The sequence below is a fragment of the Pelobates fuscus genome, chromosome 7 (genome assembly GCF_036172605.1).
Source record: "Pelobates fuscus isolate aPelFus1 chromosome 7, aPelFus1.pri, whole genome shotgun sequence".
Lineage (NCBI taxonomy): Eukaryota > Metazoa > Chordata > Amphibia > Anura > Pelobatidae > Pelobates > Pelobates fuscus.
The window spans coordinates 79105435-79130998 of NC_086323.1; the positions used below are offsets into that span (position 1 = coordinate 79105435).

Here is a 25564-nt window from a genome sequence, read left to right on the forward strand (position 1 = left end):
TAGGACGTGAGGTTTTAAGCCATGTTTATATTATGTATTATTGTTGCATATTGATTGGTTATGTTATTTGCTTTTAACTTGATTTTCTTGCAGATCATCCGTGCATGGTGTCTCATTTGACATCTCTTTTGATAAGGAAGATGAAATCCGTGTGACAACTCCAAGCAGACCTATCCAGAGATCCATCAGCAATGAAGGCTTCTCTCTCAATGTGGCTCGTGTACCCAAACATATTCGCAAAAATCTATCATTCCAACCTATTAATGGACAAGGACCATCTGAAAGTATTCATGAGGAGTTTAATCAGCTTTCTCTAAACCATGATAGAGTTTCACCTAACGATGAACAATGGGACTCCGATGAAGGAGATCAATACAAACGATCCAATGGCCCACATCAAAATAGGCTCAGTTTTGATGAACTTGATTGTCAGATAGAAGCTCCTAGTATTGAAGAAGCCCTACAGATAATCCATAACCCTGAGAAAACACCCATTATTGGGGACCAAGTGAATAATGGTTTCTTCTTGCATAGTAATGATACAAATTCAGCTATTCTTACAGAACCTAACTTAGACCTCCTTGATGGATGGAAAGGTGCCCAGAGTCCAGTCAGCGACACCACAGAGGTTGACACTGGAATTCACGTGCCATCAGAAGATATCCCTGAAACCATGGATGATAATTCATCTTTGAAAGACTACACCGTAAGCTTAGATTCTGATTTAGATGATCCACTGAAGCTCCACCAAGATTATGGAGTTGCTAATCTGAGAGATCCAGTAAGCCCCTGTCCAAGTTCAGTAAGTGGCAAGTCACAGGCAGGAAGTACAGCCTCTTCTAGTTCTGGCGTAAAGATGACCAGTTTTGCAGAGCAAAAGTTTAGGAAACTGAACCATGGAGACAGTAGGAGCAGTGGAAGCAGCTCGCAAAAGACTACTCCAGAAGGATCAGAGTTAAATATCCCTCATATATTAGCAATTGGACAAATACAGGAAGAGAGTGGCGTTCCACAAAGCAAGGATACAACACAGCTGTTGGCATCTGAAGTAGTGCAGCTGAGGATGAAACTGGAGGCTAAAAGAAGAGCTATTGAGGCTCAGAAGAAGAAAGTAGAAGCAGCGTTTACACGGCAGCGTCAGAGAATGGGCAGAACTGCATTTCTTACTGTAGTGAAAAAGAAAGGAGATGTGATTTCTCCCCTGAGAGATGAAGCAGCAGGTGTAGAAAGCGAAAGAGTGGGGCAAGAAACTGATGGAGTGATAGATTCAAGAGCCAGCAACCACTCTGAGATGAATCCAAATATAAACCTAAGCCTGGATCAAGCTCCCTTGAAATTGCAGAAATTGCCACAAATATCTATAGATGGGGAGAAGTTCTTGAATCCTCAAAGTCCCATTGAAGAAAATGTAAGTGAGATAGATGTTGGGGAATACACAAAATCCATAGAAAAGCTAAATTTGTCTCTTAGTGCTCTCCAAACAGAAATGCAACGTTTGGCCATGCAACAGGACCTGCTGATGCAGATGAGAGAAAAGCAATCATGGGTCATTTCTCCTCCTCAACCTTCTCCGCAGAAACAACTCCAACGAGATTCTAAACCTTTGTCAAAACCCTTAACAGGGTCTCTAATTCCTTGCTTAACATTGGAATCCCCTAGACTTGTTCACATATCACCACAAACTTCCATCAAGAAGACAGTGTCTTTTAACTCTAAGCTCCAAAGGATCCCTCGTCCAAACGAACTTAAAATACCACCTTTACACCGCACATTGACTCCTCCTCAGTCGGTAGACAGTCTTCCTCGTCTGCGTAGGTTCTCACCTAGCCAGATTCAAACAAGATCATTTGTATATTTCGGAGATGACCGCAAGCCTGCAGCAGGAGCACCACAAGTAGATACATCTTCTGCTGATGAGCCTGCAAGATATGGAGGACCCGAGAAAAAAGTGGAAGCAAAACCCATTGAATCGACTGTATCAGAAGTGCTGTCTCAGCCTATCGTAGAAACGGTGTGTCTCACACCAAATGATGAGATGTTCATTGAACGGAGCTTAACTGCATCCAAAAATGGAAACCTTATTGAAGTTCCACTCTCCAAACTGCAGCCACCAGATTTTCCGACAGAGGGGAATGAAGTGGAAGCTGAAAAAGATCTAGTTAATGAGGACCAAAAAGTTTGCTGTGGCTTCTTTTTCAAGGTTGGTTGACATTATTGATGTTGATTATTTTTTTACTTCAAAAAAAAATTTATTAAGCCATAGTCTTTGTTTTTTTTTTTTTTTTTTTTTTAATTTAAATTTTTTTTTTTATTCTTTATTTTTATTGTGCTTTGAGTGAAAAAAAAACATACAGGCTCGTGGTGCCCCAATAGCATTCCTCGAGCATATTAACAAGCATAAGAGTTGGAGCATTGAGATTATCGGCACTTTTTTTTAACATTAGAGTAATGAGTAGGTCATCAGATTAACAAATGCGAGTCACAATGGCATGAGTTGTGGTTACAAGAAATTAAGTAACGTGACCGAGTATGCTGAGTTAGCTATTACATCTCAGGTATGTACTGCATTTTTACGGTGTATCCCAGAAGCATGTTAGTGGTACATGGTAAGCTATACCAGAGGAACATTAACCTCTAAAGAGAGTCTCAGTGTGTTAGTGTATACGACCCAATATTGGGTTCATGCGCTGGTCAACCGGGCCAGCCTGCGCCTCCAGGTAGAGGGCTGGTGCGTCTGTGGCATGGCGGTCTCAGCCAATGCCCCGCTTGTGTTGGTGTGCCACAGCTGTGGCGGGCGGCAGTTCTAAATCCCATCTTGTGATGCCAGGCAATCGGCTCAGGGAGATAAGTCCCGGTGTAAAGGTGCCTTGTTGGTATGTCTGGTGATGGGGGGTGTTTAGCCCTCGTTTGTGGGTTGCCGTCTGGCCGTGGCATGAGTTTTGGTTGCCTTTCTGTGTGGAATGTCCATATTCAGACTTCGTCCGGTGGCGGCGTTGCGGGCCTTGCCGCTTGATGTGTGCTCCCTCTGGGTGTTGAGTTACATGTCCGCCGCTGGAGTGCCCGAGTGTTTGTGCAGGTAGGTAGGGTCTCCGTGGTCGTGTGCCGTGCAGCAACTTCAGCTTGGCGTTGATTTTTCGTTTTCGAGGTCTTACCCTCTCAGTCCGCGTGTTCTTCGCTGGTGGGGTTTCCATGCTTTGAGGAGGCCAAGGCCCTCTGCAGCTCCCATCATTTCGCTCCCCTCCCAGCTGCCGGGCCCGCGGCGCTGACATCCGGGCCTCCAGCCTGTCGCCAGAATCTGTGGAATGCTCGATTCAGGCGGTGTAATGTCCAGAGACCCTAGGAGGTCCAGCCCCGCTCCGCGCGGCTCGCACTCCTGTATCAAGAGGTCGTCCGCCATCTTGGGCACAGCCACCATATGGGTTACCCGGTCCAAAGGGGGGGGTTGCAGGGCCGCAGACATACCTTTGGTGAAAGTGAGCCCCTTGCCGGGAGATCGTCCGTCTCCCCCAGGCGCCTGGCCGCTAAGCCCGCTAGGCCGCATGTTCGGACCGTGGTTTCCGTTAGTACCGAGGCGTATTATAAAGGTTTCCCTCGAGAGCTCTCTCGTTGTGTGGTCAATCCACCGTCAGTTCCTCGCTGAGATTCTGTCTTTTTGCGTGTTAAAAGCTATGATTTATCTCAGATTGTCAGGAGCTGTGAACAAACACGTCCAGCCATCTTGGCTGTCAGGCCCCGCCCCTGATGTTGATTATTATGTTACTCTGTCTGTCCTTCATAGTGGGAAGAAAAAAAAAAGGATAGATATATAAGAAATTTTTTTAGAGAAAATATTTTTGCCTGTCACAGCTCTGAAATGTAAAGCTAGTGTGAAACAAAGTGCACTAATATTATTTTCTACATATTGTATGAGTTCTGATCTATGTTTGTTCAGGTGCGTGCTGTCTTCCTGTTTGAGCAGATCATGTTTTCAAATCCCACGTATGAAGTATGAGTCTCTGTAATACAGGTCCGATAATCTCAGTGCAGCAAATGTTACATATGTGTTGTTTTAATAAATAAATATAATATATATATATAACAATACATTAAGGATATTAAAAAAACATATTCACATATGAAGTATTTTCTACAAATCCCCAAGTTACCTCCTAACAGAATCAATATCATACCCACATAACTTTTTATGTCAATGCTGATTTTATCCAACAAATTATTGAACAGTAATGTTCTATGGACCCAATAGGTTTTCTGTTATAACGGCTAAAGTACCACTCCCAGAAACCCAAATAATAACAGTCATTACAGCTAAGTTATTGTAGTAGAAAGGGAAACTCTGCAACATGGGTATGATTGCAGAAAAGGTGAGCCTGTGGAGCAAGCCTATTCATTTTCTTTTAACTAGAGATTAAACAAAATTGCCATAGCTAACTGTAATCAATCATAAATTGCCTCTGTTTGGGTGCCTGGAGTGTCATACCCGGTAATAAGAGAATATATAAAATTTAAAATCTCTTAATTTTTTTGCCATAAGGATGACCGCAAAGAGGAAAATGATATGGCAGCAAAGCGCGCAGCTCTGCTGGAGAAGAGACTGAGGAGAGAGCGAGAAAATCACCAGAGGAAGCAAGAACTTGAGCTAGAGCAAGAACAACTGAAAGAAGAAGCAAGGTAGTATTCTTGGTCTTATAGTCTAGAACCACACTGGTCAATGTTAGCGTTGCAGAGGTAAAGGCAAGGTAGTATTCTTGGTCTTATAGTCTAGAACCACACTGGTCAATGTTAGCGTTGCAGAGGTAAAGGCAAGGTAGTATTCTTGGTCTTATAGTCTAGAACCACACTGGTCAATGTTAGTGTTGCAGAGGTAAAGGCAAGGTAGTGTTCTTGGCTTATATTCTAGAACCACACCGGTCAATGTTAGCATTGCAGAGGTAAAGGCAAGGTAGTGTTCTTGGCTTATATTCTAGAACCACACCGGTCAATGTTAGCATTGCAGAGGTAAAGGCAAGGTAGTATTCTTGGCTTATAGTCTAGAACCACACCGGTCAATGTTAGCGTTGCAGAGGTAAAGGCAAGGTAGTGTTCTTGGCTTATATTCTAGAACCACACCGGTCAATGTTAGCATTGCAGAGGTAAAGGCAAGGTAGTGTTCTTGGCTTATATTCTAGAACCACACCGGTCAATGTTAGCATTGCAGAGGTAAAGGCAAGGTAGTATTCTTGGCTTATAGTCTAGAACCACACCGGTCAATGTTAGCATTGCAGAGGTAAAGGCAAAGTAGTATTCTTGGCTTATAGTCTAGTATTCTTGGTCTTATAGTCTAGAACCACACTGGTCAATGTTAACGTTGCAGAGGTAAAGGCTGGTTGAGCATTCTAGGGACATATAGCCAACAATGTTCTGCAATTCTAACCTTGTTTGTAGGAAACATATATACATTGGGTGCATTGACAGTTCAGTGGCGCTCAGATGATCCTATTACAATACATAGGAGGGAATGTTGTAGGAAAATGGTTCCATATGTTAGTGAAAAATCTAATATTTGGGGGCTCCATGTCAATAGTGGACAAGATTATCATATTTTGCTTTCTGACTAAGCTGTTATCACAGGAAAACTGTCACTTCTCAGGGATTTACACCATTTAATAAAGTATTAAAAAACACCTATAATTTGTGTTAACCTTTTCTTGAGATAATGAGTATTATTTTACATTTTTATTAAAGATTTAGAACATGCCATCATAATCAATTACAGACAAGACAAAGTCAGGGCAAACGCTGCGAATGAGGAGGAGAAATAGAAACCTTGTTTCTGTATACTTTCTCAATAGGCATCTGCAATAAACAAATTTAATTATGCTCTTCTTGCAGTTTTTAAATGGCCTTAATTTTTCCTCTAGGCGGAAATCTGAAGAGGAACGTACTAAAAAGGAGGATGAAAAGGCCAGACGGGAATATATAAAGCAAGAATACATGCGCAGGAAACAGTTGAAATTAATGGAAGACATGGACTCTGTAATAAAGCCCCGAACAAACTTTAATAAATCAAGAAAACCCCGGCCCAAATCCATTCATAGGGACCACCAGCTTGAGTCTCCAAAAACACCAACCGGGCCCCCACCAGGTAAGACAAGTACGTACATGTATTTAGTGTTCATCTATAGACAAATAACCAAATAATAGCTAGTGTTCAATTTTCATTCTCCCACTAAAATCACCAACCAAATAAACTCACCAAATATACTCACATAAAAAAAATATGTATATATTATACAGTAAAACACCTTCTACGAATTTCCATTCAATTCTGTGCTGCTTTAGAAGTAGCACTGCATACCCACTCCCCTCAATTTATCCACAATAACTGGAAAAACATCAGATATGGAGAAGGTAAAAATAACATTTGTAGGAACAAAACAGTGGTAGGGGAAATAGCGTAAGAGAGAAGAAAAACTGAGAAGGGGAGAAAAGAAAGTACAGAAGTGTAAAGTCACGCACCAATATTGATGTTTCTGCATCAATTCACCTTTGATCCCAGCTTGTGAGACCTTTCTCCAATATTGATGAAGCCACGGTCCCAACAGTATCGAATCAGCGTCATTCTTGCTTTAAATTGACCTAAAATGATGCGAGCTGCAACCTTTGCGCCTTTTTTGTTCTTTTGTGTTGACATCTGGTTTGATGTAGCAAAAGTGACAAAGATATGAGACCCCTGTCATTTTTTAACCAGAGCCTAAATTTTGTTATACTGCTATTATGTGATTATCAGTTCCTAGCCTGGACTATGTTCTTAGCCCTGACTTAAAGTTTGCAAATCCTTTGATAATTCTGCAACACTGTTTTCCTTGTACATGAATTTAAAATCAGTTGTTCCCGGTATAACAAAATATGCATTTTCTGTTTTTTCCCAGTTTCTAGTCTTTCCTTCGCATCTTTGAACACAGCTGAAAATGAAAGTGTGCATTCTGGGAAAAGAACACCAAGGTAAATAACCATAGCCCTTAATGGAGATTCACTTCTACACAGCTATCGGCCTTAATTATGCTTTTAATAATAAACTTCTAAAAAGTAAAATATTTTTGTTTTCTCTATGATGTGATATTGAAGAAACACTCCAAACACCATAACCACCACATCCCTCAATAGAGGTTATGGTGCCATGTGTCCCCTGGCACTTCCACATTGTAAGCAGTCTAACTATTTTAGTTGATATGGCGCTTGGAGTGTTCTTTTTCAATAGTATCTACTGCCTAGTATGAGGAAGTGACGTCAACATTACTTATCAATAGTGACGTCGCGAACATAAAATTTTCGGTTCGCAAACGCGAACTTCCGAAAAAAGTTCGCGAACCGCCATAGACTTCAATGGGCAGGCGAATTTTAAAACCCACAGGGACTCTTTCTGGCCACAATAGTGATGGAAAAGTTGTTTCAAGGGGACTAACACCTGGACTGTGGCATGCCGGAGGGGGATCCATGGCAAAACTCCCATGGAAAATTACATAGTTGATGCAGAGTCTGGTTTTAATCCATAAAGGGCATACATCACCTAACATTCCTAAATTGTTTGGAATAACGTGCTTTAAAACATCAGGTATGATGTTGTATCGATAGTGTAAGTGTTACGCCCGCTTCACAGTGACAGACCAAACTCCCCGTTTAACGCACCGCAAACAGTCCATTTACACAACCGCAAACTCCCCATTTGCACAAGGTTGGATACCAATCTAGCCATGTCCCGTTCCTTGTCCTCACTGATGTCATTGAAGGTCTCTCTTCCTCCACCCAGGAACCGGGAGATGGAAAAAGATGCTTGGTCGGTCCTCCTACTTCAAATTTGGGGCACTGCGCGTGCAATCTAATGTGCCACCAGATAGGAGTAGTGTGTTAAGTAGTACTATTCTTATCAGTTTAATCCCTGTTACGTCCCCTATCAGGGGACGTGTATATAAGGCATCGATTTTAGGAAGCGGGAGATGGGAAAAGATGCTTGGTCGGTCCTCCTACTTCAAATTTGGGGCACTGCGCGTGCAATATAATGTGCCACCAGATAGGAGTGGTGTGTTAAGTAGTCTCCCTCATCAGGCCTTTTTCAGTCGAATGTATCGCCCACTGTCAGTCCCTTCGGGAGCCATCCCTCATTCATCTTAATAAAGGTGAGGTAATCTAGACTTTTTTGACCTAGGCGAGTTCTCTTCTCAGTGACAATACCTCCTGCTGCACTGAAGGTCCTTTCTGACAGGACACTTGAAGCGGGGCAGGCCAGAAGTTCTATCGCAAATTGGGATAGCTCAGGCCACAGGTCAAGCCTGCACACCCAGTAGTCAAGGGGTTCATCGCTCCTCAGAGTGTCGATATCTGCAGTTAAGGCAAGGTAGTCTGCTACCTGTTGGTCGAGTCGTTCTCTGAGGGTGGACCCCGAAGGGCTGTGGCGATGCCTAGGACTTAAAAAGCTCCGCATGTCCTCCATCAACAACACGTCTGTAAAGTGTCCTGTCCTTGCCGGCGTGGTCGTGGGAGGAGGAGGATTACTTTCACCTCTTCCCCTGTTAGATTCCCGTTGTGCTGTGACATCACCCTCATACGCTGTGTAAAGCATACGTTTTAATTGATTTTGGAACTGCTGCATCCTTTCTGACTTGCCGTAATTCGGTAACATTTCAGGCACTTTCTGCTTATACCGGGGGTCTAGTAGCGTGGACACCCAGTACAGGTCGTTCTCCTTCAGCCTTTTTATACGAGGGTCCCTCAACAGGCACGACACCATTTGCACAGCAGAGATCAGATGAGTCCTTCTGGACTGTAGTGGACACTGAATACACTAGCCTAGCTATCAATTTCCCTATCAAATCAGCAGCAGCTACACTGTCCCTACTCTCACTAAGAATGCAGCTTCACAATGAATGTAAAATGGATGTTGTCCAGGAGGTGGGAGGGTCTGGGAGGGAGGGTCTGCTGCTGATTGGCTGGAATGTGTCTGCTGACTGTGAGGTACAGGGTCAAAGTTTACTCAATGATGACGAATAGGGGTGGACCGAACAGCGCATGTGTTCGCATCCGTGGCGAATGCGAACAAGCGATGTTCGCCGGGAACTATTCACCAGCGAACAGTTCGGGACATCACTACTTGCCAGCGAACAGTTCGGGACATCACTACTTATCAACATAAAGCAGGACAGTTAGGAGGTGAAGGAGGGAAGGTAACTTTAGGAGACTTTGATTGGCAGTTGATGCATTGTTTTCATACTTTCTATGCATTGATAGGTTCATTGTAGATTTAAAAAAAACAATACAAAAAAATACAGCTAATAACATTGATATACTCCTTAATGATTGCTAAAAGTATAATAAATCAATGGGTGTAAAGAGGTAAACTAAGACATCTTGCCATTCTCACTTCTCTGGAATTTAATTATTTTTTTCTTCAGACATATAAACACATATTGGTTAACTATAGAGGATAAGGAAACATAATATTCAAAATGCTTTCAAATGGGTAGGGTAAATGTTTCTTACTATTCCTGAACACTACTACTTAGGTGTGACATTTTTTATTTTTCAGTCCTTTTAGGTCAGAGTCAGGGGATGGATTAGGTACTCCTGGTTGTTCTAACAGTCGTAATGGTGATAAAGACTGGGAAAACGCCTCAACTACTTCTTCAGTGGCATCAGCAACGGAATATACGGGTGAGTGATGTGTTTATGCATTAATGCTCATAAGCTTCTGGATAAATCAATTATACTTGTACATTAATAGATGGCCAACTAGCAAAATATGTGGATAGCCATGTCCTCTTCGTGTAGATAAAATTTAATTTACACTTCATTCTTCTAAAAATCGCACAAAAACATATAAATTATAAGATAATGAAAGCTCCTATAGAATGTAAGCTCGATCGAGCAGGGTCCTCTTCAACCTATTGTTCCTGTAAGTTTATTTGTAATTGTCCTATTTATAGTTAAATCCCCTTCTTAATATTGTAAAGCGCTACGGAATCTGTTGGCGCTATATAAATTGCAATAATAATAATAATAATAATAATAATAAGATTCTACATATCAAGCCCAGGATTGCATAGTTACTGTATTTGTGACTTGAGTACACACACGTGTAACTGAGCAGTTTATACCTTTACTTGTGGCACAGAAGCAGAAATAAAATCCTCAACCACCAGTGATATAAATACATACGTTTTGAAAAAGTGTAAATAGTCAGCAATCACTGGCGTACATACCGAGGTCGCAGCTGCGACCAGGCCCGGCCCACCAGGGGGCTCGGCCGACCTGCGACCCAGGTATGTACACCAGTTTGCCAGCCTCTTCTCCTGTGGGGCCCAGGAGCTGGCCACCTCAGGGTCCCCCAAGGCTGGCAGTGGTTATCTGTTGGCGGGCGGGCCCGCAAGGGAGTATTCTCCCCTGAGCGCTCTCTGCACAGCTCTCTCTCGCGCACCGCAGTGATGCAGGAGCCGGAATATGATGTCGCTCCAGCATCAGTAAGCGGCGCGCGAGGGAGCTGAACCGGAGGATCAGTGCTCCCTCGCTGCCTGCAGGAGCGGCCGCCCAGCAGCCCCAATGGACACCAGGGAAAAGTGAAATCCCCTCAGCACTCCCAAAGGGGGATTAAATAAAAAAAAATGTTAGTGTATGTGTGTTAGTTTTTTTTGTGTCTGTGTTTGTGTGTTCGTTTGTGAGTGTCAGTGTGAGTGTCAGTGTGAGTGTTACTGTGTATTTGTATGTGTCTGTTAGTGAGTCTGTTTGGTGTCTGTTAGTGAGTGTGTGTGTCAGTGAGAGCGTATATTTTGTGAGTGAGTGTGTATTTGTGTCGTGTATTTGTGTCTGTCTGTCAGTGAGTGTGTATGTCTGTCAGTTAAATGTGTGTGTCTGCTAGCTAGTGTGTATGCGTCTTTTCGTGAGAGTGTGTGTCTGTGGTTAAAACCCCTTCAGCACTTACCTTCCTCCAGCGCCAGGCTCCTTTGGCGCTGGGGATCTCTCCGCCCCGATCCGCCTCTCAGCTACGACTGCGCATGCGCGGCAAGAGCCGCGTGGGCATTCAAACCGCCCATAGGAAAGCATTACTCAATGCTTTCCTATGGACGTCATAACAGTGAGAATCGCGGAAGCGCCTCTAGCGGCTGTCAGTGAGACAGCTACTAGAGGCTGGATTAAAGGATCACTATAGTGTCAGGAAAACAAAGCGGTTTTCCTGACACTATAGTTCCTTAAGGGTGTCCCCACCCTCAGAGTCCCCCACCTGTGGTGCTGAAGGGGTTAAAACCCCTTCAGCAGCTTACCTTTATCCAGCGCCGGGCTCCCTCGGCGCTGATGACAACTCCTCCCCCGCCAACGTCTATAGAATGTAAGCTCGTTCGAGCAGGGTCCTCTTCAACCTATTGTTCCTGTAAGTTTATTTGTAATTGTCCTATTTATAGTCAAATCCCCTCTCATAATATTGTAAAGCGCTACGGAATCTGTTGGCGCTATATAAATTGCTATAATAATAATAATAATAACGTCAGCTCCCGAGTGGAGCAGAATGAGCATGCGCGGCAAGTGCTGCACGCGCATTCAAACTGTCTATAGGAAAGCATTTCTCAATGCTTTCCTATGGACGTTCTGCACGCTGGATGTGAATTTCGCATCCAGCATCGCAGATGCGCCTCTAGCGGCTGTCGGGAAGAGAGCCACTAGAGGCTGGATTAACCCTGCAATGTAAACATAGCAGTTTCTCTGAAACTGCTATTTTTACAGCTGCAGGGTTAAAACCTGGGGGACCTGGCACCCAGACCACTTCATTGAGCTGAAGTGGTCTGGGTGACTATAGTGTCCCTTTAACCAGGCCCGGACTGGCCATCGGGCACACCCGACAAATGCCCGGTGGGCCGCGGTGGCCATGGGCCGAGGCCAGCAGGGGAAGGTCCCAGGATCTCCCCTGCCGGTCTTTGCAGGGCCGGCACTATCCGAGCGCCGGCCCCCCTGTTTTCCATGGAGGGCCGGTGGGGAGATCAAATATCTCCCTCACCGGCCCACTTGAATAGATATGCGGCCGCCGACGGGGAGAGAGGGAGGGAGCCAGCCTGCCCGGAGAGAGGACCCGGCGGAGCTCTAACTTGCAGCTCCGCTGGGTTCCTCTCGCGAGATCCGGCGCGTTGCCATGGCAACGACCGGATCTCGCGAGAGTGAACTCTAGCCCGCAGGCTAGAGTTCACTCACCACTAGGACCACCAGGGATAGTGTGCGAGCGTCGGTCTCCCCCTCCCACTCACCAGCGTGCCGGTCCCCCCCTCCCAGGCTAAAGGTAAGAAGGGGGGGGGGGGGACATAATGGCTGTTATATTATTTGTTTATTTACCCCTCCCCCCCACACACAATCCATTCTAACATTTATACAGCACTCTCACCCACATCACACTCAGCACTCTCACACACATCACACTCACACACAGCACTCTCACACCCATCACACACAGCACTCTCACACCCATCACACACAGCACTCTCACACCCATCACACACAGCGCTCTCACACCCATCACACACAGCACTCTCACACCCATCACACACAGCACTCTCACACCCATCACACACAGCACTCTCACACCCATCACACTCAGCACTCTCACACTCAGCACTCTCACACCCATCACACTCAGCACTCTCACACACATCACACACAGCACTCTCACACAGCACTCTCACACACAGCACTCTCACACACAGCACTCTCACACACAGCACTCTCACACACACATCATACACAGTACTCTCACACACAGCACTCTCTCACACACACAGCACTCTCACACACACAGCACTCTCACACACCCATCACACACAGCACTCTCACACACCCATCACACACAGCACTCTCACACACCCATCACACACAGCACTCTCACACACATCACACACAGCACTCTCACACCCATCACACTCAGCACTCTCACACCCATCACACTTAGCACTCTCACACACATCACACACAGCACTCTCACACACAGCACACACAGCACTCTCACACACACATCATACACAGTACTCTCACACACAGCACTCTCTAACCCATCACACACAGCACTCTCACACACACACACACAGCACTCTCACACACACACACACAGCACTCTCTCACACACACACAGCACTCTCACACACACATCATACACAGTACTCTTACACACAGCACACTCAGCACTCTCACACACAGCACACACAGCACTCTCACACACAGCACACACAGCACACACAGCACTGTCACACACACATCACACAGCACTCTCACACACAGCACTCTCACACACAGCACTCTCACACACAGCACTCTCACACACCGCACCCCTCACACACCGCACCCCTCACACACAGCACCCCTCACACACACATACTGCACCCCTCACATACACACAGAACCCCCCCCAACACACTGCACCACACACATACACAATAGTTCCAAACACACACATATATATATATATATATATATATATACATACATACATACATACATACATACATACATACATACATACATACTGCACCCCTAAACACATTACATTCCAGACACACACTAGATCCCTTACCCAACTCTGGATCATACACACACTAGATCCCTTTATACACTCTGAATCCTTATATACATACACTCACTAGATCTCCTACACATTCTGGGTCCTTCAAACACACACTAGACTCCTATACGCACACACACTCTACACTCTTAACATACACACTCTGGATCCCCTATACACACACACACTAGATTCCTTGTAAGCAAACACATACTACACCCTTAAACACACACTTTCTACAAACACTACATCACCCATACACACACTCTATAGCCTGTATGCACACACTTGCTACATCCACTATACATACATTCTCTACAGCCCCTAGCCACATATGCATCACATTACACCACAAACACAACATGACTAAAACCAACCTTATTACACAATACTACACCACAATCAGCTCACTCTACACACACGCAATACCACAAGCAGACTCCAAACACATGCCGTATACTCTTTCCTGGCATTTTTGTCTCCTGGTATCCATTTATAGAGACACCAGAGACAAGTTGCAAGGAAACACAGTGCAAGCATGTTATTACATTTGCTTGCACTGTGCAGAACAAATACAGTTTTTTTTTCTCATGCTAGAGCTCTTCAGCAGAGCTCTGCGCATGATCTGCCCTGGAAGAGCATTGAACCAACATGCTCACTTTGAGAGGGGGCGTGCTTGTCATTGGTGATGACAAAACACACCTCCTCTTAGTGGGCCGCTGTGATAAAAAATGCCTGGGCCGAATTTTTCTCCCAGTCCGGCCCTGCCTTTAACCCTCAGTGAAACATAGCAGTTTCTCTGAAACTGCTATGTTTTCAGCTGCAGGGTTAAAACTAGAGGGACCTGGCACCCTGACCACTTCATTGAGCTGAAGTGATCTGAGTGCCTATAGTGATCCTTTAAGTGTATGTGTATCTGCATGCACTGGCGTACATACCGCGGTGCCCGCCGCCATGTGTTGCGGCCCCCGCAGAGTAAGCATCGGGAGGGCGGGGGGCACGGATCAATTTTCGCAGCGCGGCCTCATGGATCATGTGTACGCCACTGTCAGCAATAAAATATGAAGTAAGCTCTAAGTGTCTGGAATGAAGTTGGGTTGGGCAGCAAACACTTAATAGTGGAATCTCTCTATCTCCATAAAGCCGAGTGCAAGGGAAAGAAATAAAAAGATTGTGACCAAAAGAATAATAAGCACAAATGTTCTTCTGAAGGGGGAAGCATCAGGATATTCTTAGAAATATTTATTCTGATGGGTATCCTTAAATATGGAGAACTTCAAGCTGTTATGAAACAGAAGAACAAAGATATACTAAAAAGCACCAGTGTGTTATGTTGTCTGTGTTTTTCTGTATCTTGTAACATTGAGGATTTCCATATTTAAGGATGCCTTCCAGAAGATAATATTTTGAGGATATCCTGAAGCTGTTCCCTCCAGAAGAACAATTTGTATTTTAAGTTTATTATTTATCATTTTTGGTGCAACCATTTCTTTATTTCTTTTGCTTTGAAACACTGTGGTTAGTAAATTGCACTGTGTGATTGATTTAAATGACAGACGCCCTGCATAATGTAAACTTATAGTTCACAGCTATGTATCATGATGTCAGTACTTTTGTTATTGGTGGGTGTTCAAGGGCCCGTTGAAAACGTTTTTTGTTTTTTTTTCACAAATTTTCTTTAACCCCTTAAATTTTCTTTAATCCCTTTTATTCCAGAAGTTTGGTCCTTAAGGGGTTAAACCTCAGTAGAGATTGCATGAAATATTAAGAACGTCAATCTCGTTTTCATTAACAATGTTTATTAAATTAGACAGTGTCTGTTCTTTTTTTTTTTTTTATTCAGTTAACTCCATTTTAGCTCTCTTTGTTGTCTTTCATTAGGTCTATCAGTCAACCACAGATTTAAAATATATTTAAGTAGCAGTGATCTAACTGAAAGGCAGGCCATTCTTCTTCTTCTAAAATTGCTTTTTCTTTACAGGACCAAAGTTATACAAAGAGCCAAGTGCAAAATCCAACAAATATATTATCCACAATGCCCTCTCTCACTGCTGCTTGGCTGGAAAAGTAAATGAAGGTCAAAAGAACAAGATTTTAGAGGTCAGTTTCTCTCCTTTGTTATAGTGGCTCTGACACCTTCTGGGGTAATTGCATATTTTGCAAAGACTTCAGATTGTGACATTGCCACATGGTGTGCGGTGGCCCAGGGGTGCAAGGGAAGGAAGGTTTTACTTCTCTTTAGCTGTCCACACCCATCTCCATCCAGGTGATCCTCTTCAGCCCCTGGCACTTCATCTGCCAGGAACCCATGTCAGTGCTGTACTGTTACGCACAATCATGATCAACTAATGTCTGTGGCAATCTCTGTGGCTGGAGCAACTATACACCATTACTTTTTATTTTACTTTTTTCCACAGTAGTCACTAGTGATAGCTGGGGGGAATGACAAAACTTGACTGCAGTAGCTCTGCGATTTGTCAAGAAGAGGGGGGGATGGGGGGGAATCACAAGATAAAGTTCTCGCTACTTTGTCTTAAGATATCTTTTCAGTCTTTTTTTGTGAGTATTTCACAAAGATTTTATCTTTTTATGATAAACTCAATTTTTTGAGTTGTTAACTAAGTTAACTATGGCCTCTATTTAATATGTTTGGATAAACTTTTAAAAATGATTTAATAATTTGAAATATATTTTATTATTTAATATTTTGATCTTTTTAATATCTTGGCAGATTTTTTAAATATATAAATATATTTTATTGGTCTATTCCAAAATATCAAATAATTTGAAAAGCTTAACCCAAAAGATTAAATTGATGTCTATATGACATTATTTAATGACTAGCTGAATAACTTAAGGAAAACAATATATGTATTTTGAGTATGTTTGTAAGGTTACAACAGGAGAACCAGATATATTCCTAAATATTTCTTTATCATCTCTCTAACAGGAAATGGAAAAATCCAATGCCAACAACTTTCTAATCCTCTTTCGCGATTCTGGATGCATGTTCAGGTCTCTCTACACATACTGCCCGGAAACTGAGGAGATCAGCAAATTGACAGGCATCGGCCCACGCTCCATTTCCCGCAAGATGATCGAGAACCTCTACAAGTACAACTCAGATCGCAAGCAGTTCAGCCACATCCCCGCCAAAACATTGTCGGCTAGTGTTGATGCTGTGACCATTCACAGCCACCTGTGGCAGACGAAGAGACCCCAAACTCCTAAAAAACTTCTTTCCCCTAAGGCGTAGCGGCTGACATTTTCCATTTGAAAACTAGATATTTCTTCTTGCCAATGAAACTTTAATAGAGTGAAACTAGACGCTAACTGCTGTCTTTAAACAAAACTGGAATGTAGGACAGTATTAATCGAGGGCTGATATTGTGGGGATGTGGATGATATGGGGATGGCGGGGTGGGTTGGTTATTTATCACAAAACGTTTTTAAGTCACATAATTGGGTGGGGTAGCTGTATGTTTATTGACTTCTAGGGCACGTGCGTTTTTGATCAGACACTGAAGTACTGACATTTTTCCATCTTTGGTGAGTGGAATGACTTGACATCTCCTGCCTTATATATTATTTTTTATGCTGCGTCTGTGTGAGTAAGTGACGACGATGAGTTTTGCTAGATATTGATATTTTCTTTCCTGTTTGCTTTTGTAGTAGGCAGAGAGTGTAAACTATAACATTATTAACCCTTTTACTGGCAGAGTGAGGCAACTCAATTCCCTTAAAATATGTCGCAGGACCTCATAGAAGTAAAAGGGTTAAACAGTTCTGCTTACCTCAAAAACAAAATGCAAAGCCAGTAAGCATGTATTTGACTGAACACGTCTCTCGCTAACTATTTTTTTATAGCTTAAGAAAGGTCTATAAAGACCTTTGATACAAGCACCCATTAGTCTGACATTCCCAGAATGCAAAGCTCTCGTGTGCAATTTCATTCCCAGAATGCAATGCGCTCTTTGCCGCTTGTATTGTTATAAGCACTACATTTTGGTCCAGTTTTATTTTAACCACCTCATGGATTGCTACTGTATTATATATATATATTTGTTCTGTTTTGTTTTTTTAATATGTTTTCAAATTGTCTTCAATTTAGAGACATTTTATTGCTTGGGATATAGTGTTACATTTTTTTTTTTTTTAAATATATGAGCTAACAAAAGTCTTACCCAATTTCTGCTGCCACTTTAATATCTCCTTTATTGCAGGTTTTTTTTTTTATACGTTGTATTCCACATACATTATGGCAAAATGTCCTGAAATTACAAGACTAATGTCAATGTCAGAATCAGTGTTAAAAGTAACAAGTTATACACCCAGGTGTGAACTACAACTCTCATGATGCTCTGCCAGACTAATTCTTCCAAAACTGGGAACCTTTTGGGCACTCCTAGGGCATAACTGTCATTATATATATAAAAAAAAAAACACTAAGGTTGCAGGCTGGGACATTTTTTTCCATTGTCCTGTTAGGGTAGCGTGCATTTTATAAGGATGAAAGGAAATCGGCTGTGTGTTTAAATTCTTGACTTTTAATGTTCAAGATTGAGATTGCTAGTATTAATTCAAACAATGTATTGTAAAGTTTTTGATATATGTCTGTTTTTTTTTCCAATTTAGTTTATAATGAGAGAAAAATTAGGTGCCATAAAGTATGAGTTTTTTTATGCAAATGTAATTGTATGTAAAAAAAAAAAAAAAAGTCCATTAACTTTTATGACCCAATCAATTTAAAGAGACACTAAATTTATTTTAATGAGATAAATCCTTTCTTTCAATTCTTATGTCATGAAAAGTTAGTAAAACAAGAAACATTTTGAAGAAATTATGGAGCAGGAAGATCATCTGTCACTGTGTCACTGCACATAGTTTAAACGGACATGCATCACTTGACAATAATTTTTTAAACCAGCAACACTTTTGAACAAATATACAAACAAGACCAAAGTATAGCAAAAGAAAAAAAAAAACTTTGAAAAATATGTAATAAATGTTTATAAACTTCCCACCCTTCTCAGTTTCAGACTAGCCCACTAATGATAGAAACAGAGTATAATTGAGTAGCAAGAGGAGAGAGAATTTTGACACCAGAGCCAGTTCTGCACGTTCACGTTGATCAGAGTACTCTTCTCCCCTTGTAAAGTGGTTGCAAGGTGAAGAGATCTTCCGAGTCACATGTGTAAATCTGTTATGCATGCCCAATGCACTTTTCCAGCATTCCTAAGGATAGGACACTGATAGGTTAGATCAGTGCCCCCCCCCCCCCCCCCCCCCCCCATGTAGTGGGTGTGGAAAGCATAAGGAAGGAGAAGCAAGTAAATATGGGGGGGATGGGGGAGGAATCATATCTACCCGCTTTTTTTTCAGCCTGTAGAGTGAGGACACTGTCTCATTCAAAGCTAAAGCAGACATTGTCTCATGGTGATACATGTCCCACCAGAGAAGCCCATCATTTGCACAGTAACTGGTCATCATTTTGGAGCCATTGTGTGATATTACGATCAGATTATTCTGGCTGTATCATAAACCAGCATGTGTGGAAATGTTATCGATTCTGTTGAATGAATGAATGCATTGTTCCTGGTTGTTATATGCACAGCAACCTTTCAGTGTCTCATCTGTGAGGTCTACTTCCAAATACTGCTACACATTGTTCTACCACCTATATCGTTTGAGTCCTATTTTAATTGTTTAATCCTAATCCCAGTCCGTGTTTATTGGGACAAAATTTCTGAATACTCTAGGTGTAAGAGGGGCAGAAAAAATTAATGGAGGAAATGAACAATTACAATATGTTGGTGAAAAATTAATGAAAGCGGAAATATCTCTTTTCCGAATTAGTACAGAAGCTGTACGTAAAAAAAAAATTATAGAACACCCCGACAAAACTGCTTCCTTTACTATGCATTATGTAGGGAAATATCATAAAGGCTCATGCATGCTGAGGCATTCATCCATAGGGCTGGACATGCTCCTAGCGCTATGTGGATTAGGTTAATTTACAGCCAAGCATTCAATGTCAATTAAAATATAAATAACACTAAGATTTTAAAAAACAAAAATCGCAATCTTATGCTAATTTTTGGTAAGCTGTTTTGCGCATATTTCAGTTGTGCCAGTTCCTTTTTCATTTTCAAATTTTGTGTAATAGTGGCCATTAATTTTGGTATAGCTAAAGGAACCCTATAGGCACCCAGAACACTTCAGCTCATTGAAGTGGTCTGGGTGCAGTGTCCTAGCACCCTTAACCCTGCAGCTAATTATTGCACTTTTTTTTTTTTATTAACTGCAATAAGTACCTTTACTCGAACTAGTGTTATTGATTTTCATAAAAAAAAAAAAAAATTAATCTGTTTTCAAGAACCCTCGTTCATCCACTTCTCAAGAAGGCCAGCATTTTTTTTTCTTTTCATTTTATATACACACATATACAGACTATTCTGGAGCTTGGATAAATCTCAGCCAATTATTATCAGCCAAGCACAAATTTTGAGATTATTTAATAAAATAATAAGTATTGTTTATTTTATTGATTATTTTATTTTGATTTTAGGAATTAGGTCAAATGGCTTTTTTTTTTTCTTCTAATTAAAAAATATATTTTTATTTCATTTTGACTAGTTATTTTTTATTAACCGCTTCACTAAAATGTTTGCAGTATTTACCGTATTTTTTTCCTTCTGAATTTAAATTCAGCTTTGTTTTGTGGTGAGGGTCTTTTTTGTTACATATGTTCCTTTAATATATTCAAATACTGGCCCTTGAAATGTTTCTTTATTCTAGCACCCCTACATTCCTCACTAGAACCAAATCCTTCCTCACTAAAGTCATCATGATTTATGTCTTTTGTCCAATCAGGTTTCAGATAGAGGAGCATTGCTGAAAAACTGCCCTTTCTTGGCGATCGCCCCATTTCGCTATTCCAATGCTTCTCTGTTCGAATCATTGCATCCAGTGCATCTATGCAGACAAAAGTCCAAAAACTCCAGTAGCTGTCTGAATGACAGCCATGGTGGTTGTGGGGATTGCAAAATGTAAATAGTGCAGTTTCTGAGAAACTAAACTATTTTCATCTCCAAGGCCGCTGATGAACCATCTGTGCCCCAAAATCACTACATTAAGATGATGTCATTTTGGTGCTTAAAAGATTTCTTAAACAATCCCTTGTCCTACCTGACATGACCTGGGGTAGTGCATACAAATCTGCTTGAAATTGTATTTTTTGACTTGTAGAGTATGGTGAAAGGTTTATATTAAGTTTAGTGCTTTGTTTTTTAATCAGAATAAAATGTTACATTTCAATGTGTTTTATACAATATAAATTAATTTGCAAGCAAAAGGTCTGTTGAATGTCTGCACAGGATAGTTTCCTATTTATACAATGTGTCATTGTTTGCATGTAAATCAGATCTGAAAGTGCATTGTATATCTAGTGTGTATATAGATGATGGATGTCTATACAGTTTGTATGCGTGTGTGCAATACACAAAGGTGAATGAAGCCTACCAATTCAAAGTAGGAGTTTTCTGTTGTCAGTTTGTCGGTTGTGCTGAAAAAAATGTCTGCATTGCACTTGATTCTTGCATTGTGATCATTTTTTTTTTAATGGAGATAATTTCTGTGTAGCTGACCATCAAATCATGTTATTTATTTAGTAAGTAACTTCACGAAGGATGTACACAGAGTCATACTTAGAGCATATTAAGTGTCATATATCCTAAACCAATCAAACCTTGCTGCTTGGGGAGTTTGTCATGATATGATATAATTGATTCTGGAAAGACCATCAATATTTTGCTGGTATTGTATATGCGCAAAATAATTCACACAGTAATCCATTCCTGACCCTTTTTTAACGGTTTTTAAATTGTGTAAGAAAAAAAACAACTGGTATATCCTTTCTCGCAGCTCCGTTATTCATGATTTCTAAGCAGCAGAAATATATCTAAAAAAAACTTGAATGTAAGGCATATGATTTGTGCTTTTCTTAAAAGAAAAAAAAAGTCATAAGTACAGCGTAACTTGTGAGTTATTGCACTTAAACTGTATAATATTGCAAGAGAAATAGAATAAAAACACACGTTTACTGTTCCATTGCAAATAAAAGGAAAGTCTACTCCTAAATAATCCTGATAAATTCTATAATTTTTTTTAGCTGGTGTAGTAACTCCGTGGTTAGTACTCCATCTGCTTTATCACAGATCCAGCATTTTGGTTCCTGGCAAGGTCAACTGTGCTTTTCATCTTTCTCATTAAAAATTTTAGGGTTGGGCTATTACATTGAGACCCAGGATAGGTACCCTTTCTGTTTAAGGGGATACTGACACACTTTTTAGAGTGACCATTTCCTTACCCCAATACCTACTATTGGTGCATTTACTTAAGATAAGGCCAGGGACTAATTAAAAGTATTTTAATTAGTTTTTTTGTTTGTTTTTTTTTAAATATTGGGCAGACTAGATGGGCCGAATGGTTCTTATCTGCCGTCACATTCTATGTTTCTACTGGGGTGATTAGTAAAATTATAAAACACAAAACTATTGCAACACTTCTTAGTGGAGCCACTACTATTGTCTCATGACTGAATACGTGTGCATTATTACTTTAGTGCATTAAGAGCACATGCACTGGTCATTCCTTCCATAGTGTACGCCATGGCACCGTGGGTTGTAGGTCATTTACATTGTGCCAAAGCTGTGCCTTTTACAGCTGGCACAGGATGGAAATCTGGAGGGAAAAAAAATCCACTTTGGATTGTTCCGAAAAACTCAAATCAAATCATTTTCACTTTTCATACTTTTAATATAATTTTTATTCTTTTCATTAGAGGATAGTTGTGGAATATTAAATACGCTTCATGCTAAATTAGCACTAAAGATGTTTGTAACACTTTCGTGTTTTTAATTGCCAAAATGTATAATTTAAAATAAAATCTATAATATAATGACATTTCAATGACACTATTCTTATTTAACTTATGGTGTTTTTAACATGACTGTTAAAGTTATTTTTTGTTTGGCTGTTTAAAGCTAAATGGAGCTATTTCACTGCAGCCAGATGGATTAAAATTGATTGTCCGATGAAACCTTGTATGCTTGAATTTCAACTTGAGTTTTAGCAATGCAACCTTTTTATTATGGTTTCGTTCTGGGTTTTTTTAAGATGCTAAGCTGTAAGATATGGTCATTGCTAATTTCTTGGTAAAGTGTAGGTATTTTATTGAATAAAAGCATGTCACAAGAAACGAATTGTCGTTGATATTCCTTCTTTCTAATACAGTATAGAAATTTGTTTTGTGAAATCTAATGTTTACATGTTTTTTGTTTTGGTAGCAATATGAGACTTTTGTTAAAATATATTAAATTGCATGTGAAAGCTGTACCACCATCAGCAGTGTATGCTTGTGTACCTTAAAGAACACTTCAAACACCATAACCACTACAGCATTCTGTAGTGTTTATAGTGCTGTAAATAGTCAAACTGTTTACTAAACTTTTCCAAAATAAGACATTTTACAGTTAAAAAAAATCACTTTAAAGTGTCTGTCATTCCACCCTCCCCCCCTCCCAAAAAACAACTTATATAGAGAGAGAGACATATATATATATTTGTAGTCGGGGACAAAAGCCGTATGTATACATGATAAGTTAGATATATGAGCAAGTCGGTTGTGGTGTGCCGAAATCAACGTATCGGGTAGGCCTGTAATAAAAGAGGGCCCACCTGTAATAGTAATATGTATAAGGGGAGAGGTGGACGGGATGAACCAGGCAGCATCAGCCCTGTGGTGTAGGGGGCCTGAGTTTAAATAGCCGGGTAACCCCTCCCTCAACTTCAGGCTACGCCTTCCAATTTGTAGTCGGGGACAAAAGCTGTATACATGATAAGTTAGATATATAAGCAAGTCGGTTGTGGTGTGCCGAAACCGACGTATCGGGTAGGCCTGTAATAAAAGAGGCCAAAACGTTAAATAAAATACCTTATTACACATCTTTACTCTAGCTCTGGTTGTGGTATGTATCTAGTAATATACTATGGATTTCCAGCGTCCTAATGTTTATGGTGTGAGCAGGGACATCTGTCTGGAAGCAGCTGATGCTGCCCTGATTCTGGAGGAATGTCCCGAAAAGGCATTGGGGTTGAGTCCCCACCTAGTTAAGAGGGTTCTGATGTACATTATGAATTTAGCTGTAGTGAGTGGTTTGCCCTGCAGTTAAATAGGGGCATATTGAGATTTGGTCCAGTGAGTGATAACCTGTAAAGGTATGACATTTTGACCGGCACCTTATTGTCCGTAGGATAGTCCTTATGTCCCTACGTATTACATATGGTAAGAGGATGTGAACTGGTACTAGGATAGGCACTTAAGATATGGTGTATTCCAGCCAGGTAAGTTTTGTAGTGTTAAGAGAGATTTTATAAATTGTGTGGGCAAAAAGGAGGAGTGTCGCAATGGCAACTAGTGAACGAATATCGGTATTATGGTAATCGGTGGTAAACTTGTTGTAAAGGTGAAATCTCTATTGTATGCTCATGATGTATAATCAGAGAGGGCAGCTCAATCCAGAAATCTGCCAAATGCCATAAGGCGAGTTAGTGCCATGGAATCTGGGTATAGCCAGCTGCTTTATTGTCAGAGAGTCTCAACTGGCCAGGCATCTCAAAACCAAAAGTCACCAAATTGGCTGTGAAATCAGTGTGTGCGGACACATTGGTCCATGTAACTGGGAAATGATGAGAAATGGCGGGAATAACCTGGCCTCCTATTCCAATGTGGTATGAACCTGAGCCATATATGTAGGTCTGCTTACAACTTGTGCCAGAATGCAACTGTCGGTGGGAAGAAGACTCAGCGGTTGGGAAATAAATGTGCAGAATAATTCTCATGGCAAACTTCAATGTGCCCAGTAGGGACTGTAGATCCATTCTCCACCCCCCCCCCCCCCCCCCCACACTTGTTCTCCAGAAGGAAAGGTTCCCAGGACTCCGATGCGCTGTACCTTCTCTGTAGGTGGACATGTTCTGTAGCTTATTAGTGTCAAGATGAATGCCTAAGAAGGTCAGTTTGTGAAAGTGGAACCCATAGTGAGGAAAAGTGCCATCGTCTTGTGAATACTAACCAGAGCGGAGTGAGGGCGTTCTATCGCGAGGAAGTTATCTAAAATAACGGGTGACTGCAGGACATTCGCTAATATTGAGTGTTAGTCAACATAGTGTGTTAGCAAATAAGACAAACAGCTTGGGGTTACTCTTTGCTCTAAAAGTTACACGTGTGGGAAATTCATGACAATCCCTCCATAAAATGCCATGAATATGCCCTTGGGATGGCTGAATAGGTAGAAGCTTGGAGGCATAGGAAATGTCTGTCTTGCCCACCCAAGCTCTGGTCAACCCCTTTTGCATAGTGCTGGGAGAATTCCTTAGAGGAAATCAATGAGTTGAGGCTAGGGGTGGGTAATTAATATGGTTGAATACCTTCTTAAGCAACGTGATTGTGTTGCGGTGTCTATTAATGCAGACAGAAGGTTCTTACACTCGTTAGTGATGTCCCGGACGGTTCGCTGGCGAATAGTTCCTGGCGAACATAGCGTGTTCGCGTTCGTGGCGGGTGAACATATGCGATGTTCGGTCCGCCCCCTATTCTTCATCATTTAGTAAACTTTGACCCTGTACCTCACATTCAGCAGACACATTCCAGCCAATCAGCAGCAGACCCTCCCTTCCAGACCCTCCCACCTCCTGGACAGCATCCATTTAAGATTCATTCAGAAGCTGCATTCATTTTTTATTTTATTTTTTCAATTTATTATTTTTTTTAATTATTTTTTTTTCAGTGCATATAAATGTTACAAGCAGATACTCCCCCCAGACACTCTGTGTTACTGCAGATACTCCCCCCAGACACTCTGTGTTACTGCAGATACTCCCCCCAGACACTCTGTGTTACTGCAGATACTCCCCCCAGACACTGTGTTACTGCAGATACTC

The 25564-nt window shown here is 41.5% G+C and overlaps 1 protein-coding gene across 3 annotated transcripts in view; it reads left to right on the forward strand.

Annotated features, from left to right (window-relative positions):
- The window catches only part of CAMSAP2 (calmodulin regulated spectrin associated protein family member 2), a 90422-nt gene extending 72825 nt beyond the window's left edge, over nucleotides 1-17597 (forward strand). For 2 of the 3 annotated variants that reach the window (XM_063426112.1, XM_063426114.1), the window contains 7 exons: nucleotides 94-2200; nucleotides 4532-4668; nucleotides 5898-6121; nucleotides 6909-6981; nucleotides 9560-9684; nucleotides 15543-15661; nucleotides 16512-17597. In XM_063426112.1, coding sequence (XP_063282182.1) covers nucleotides 94-2200; nucleotides 4532-4668; nucleotides 5898-6121; nucleotides 6909-6981; nucleotides 9560-9684; nucleotides 15543-15661; nucleotides 16512-16817 — 3091 coding nt within the window. In that variant the 3' untranslated portion in view covers nucleotides 16818-17597. Of the gene's footprint in view, nucleotides 1-93; nucleotides 2201-4531; nucleotides 4669-5897; nucleotides 6131-6908; nucleotides 6982-9559; nucleotides 9685-15542; nucleotides 15662-16511 lie in introns of all 3 variants that reach the window. The other variant, XM_063426113.1, reaches the window with a different exon arrangement.
- Nucleotides 17598-25564: the final 7967 nt, after the last annotated feature.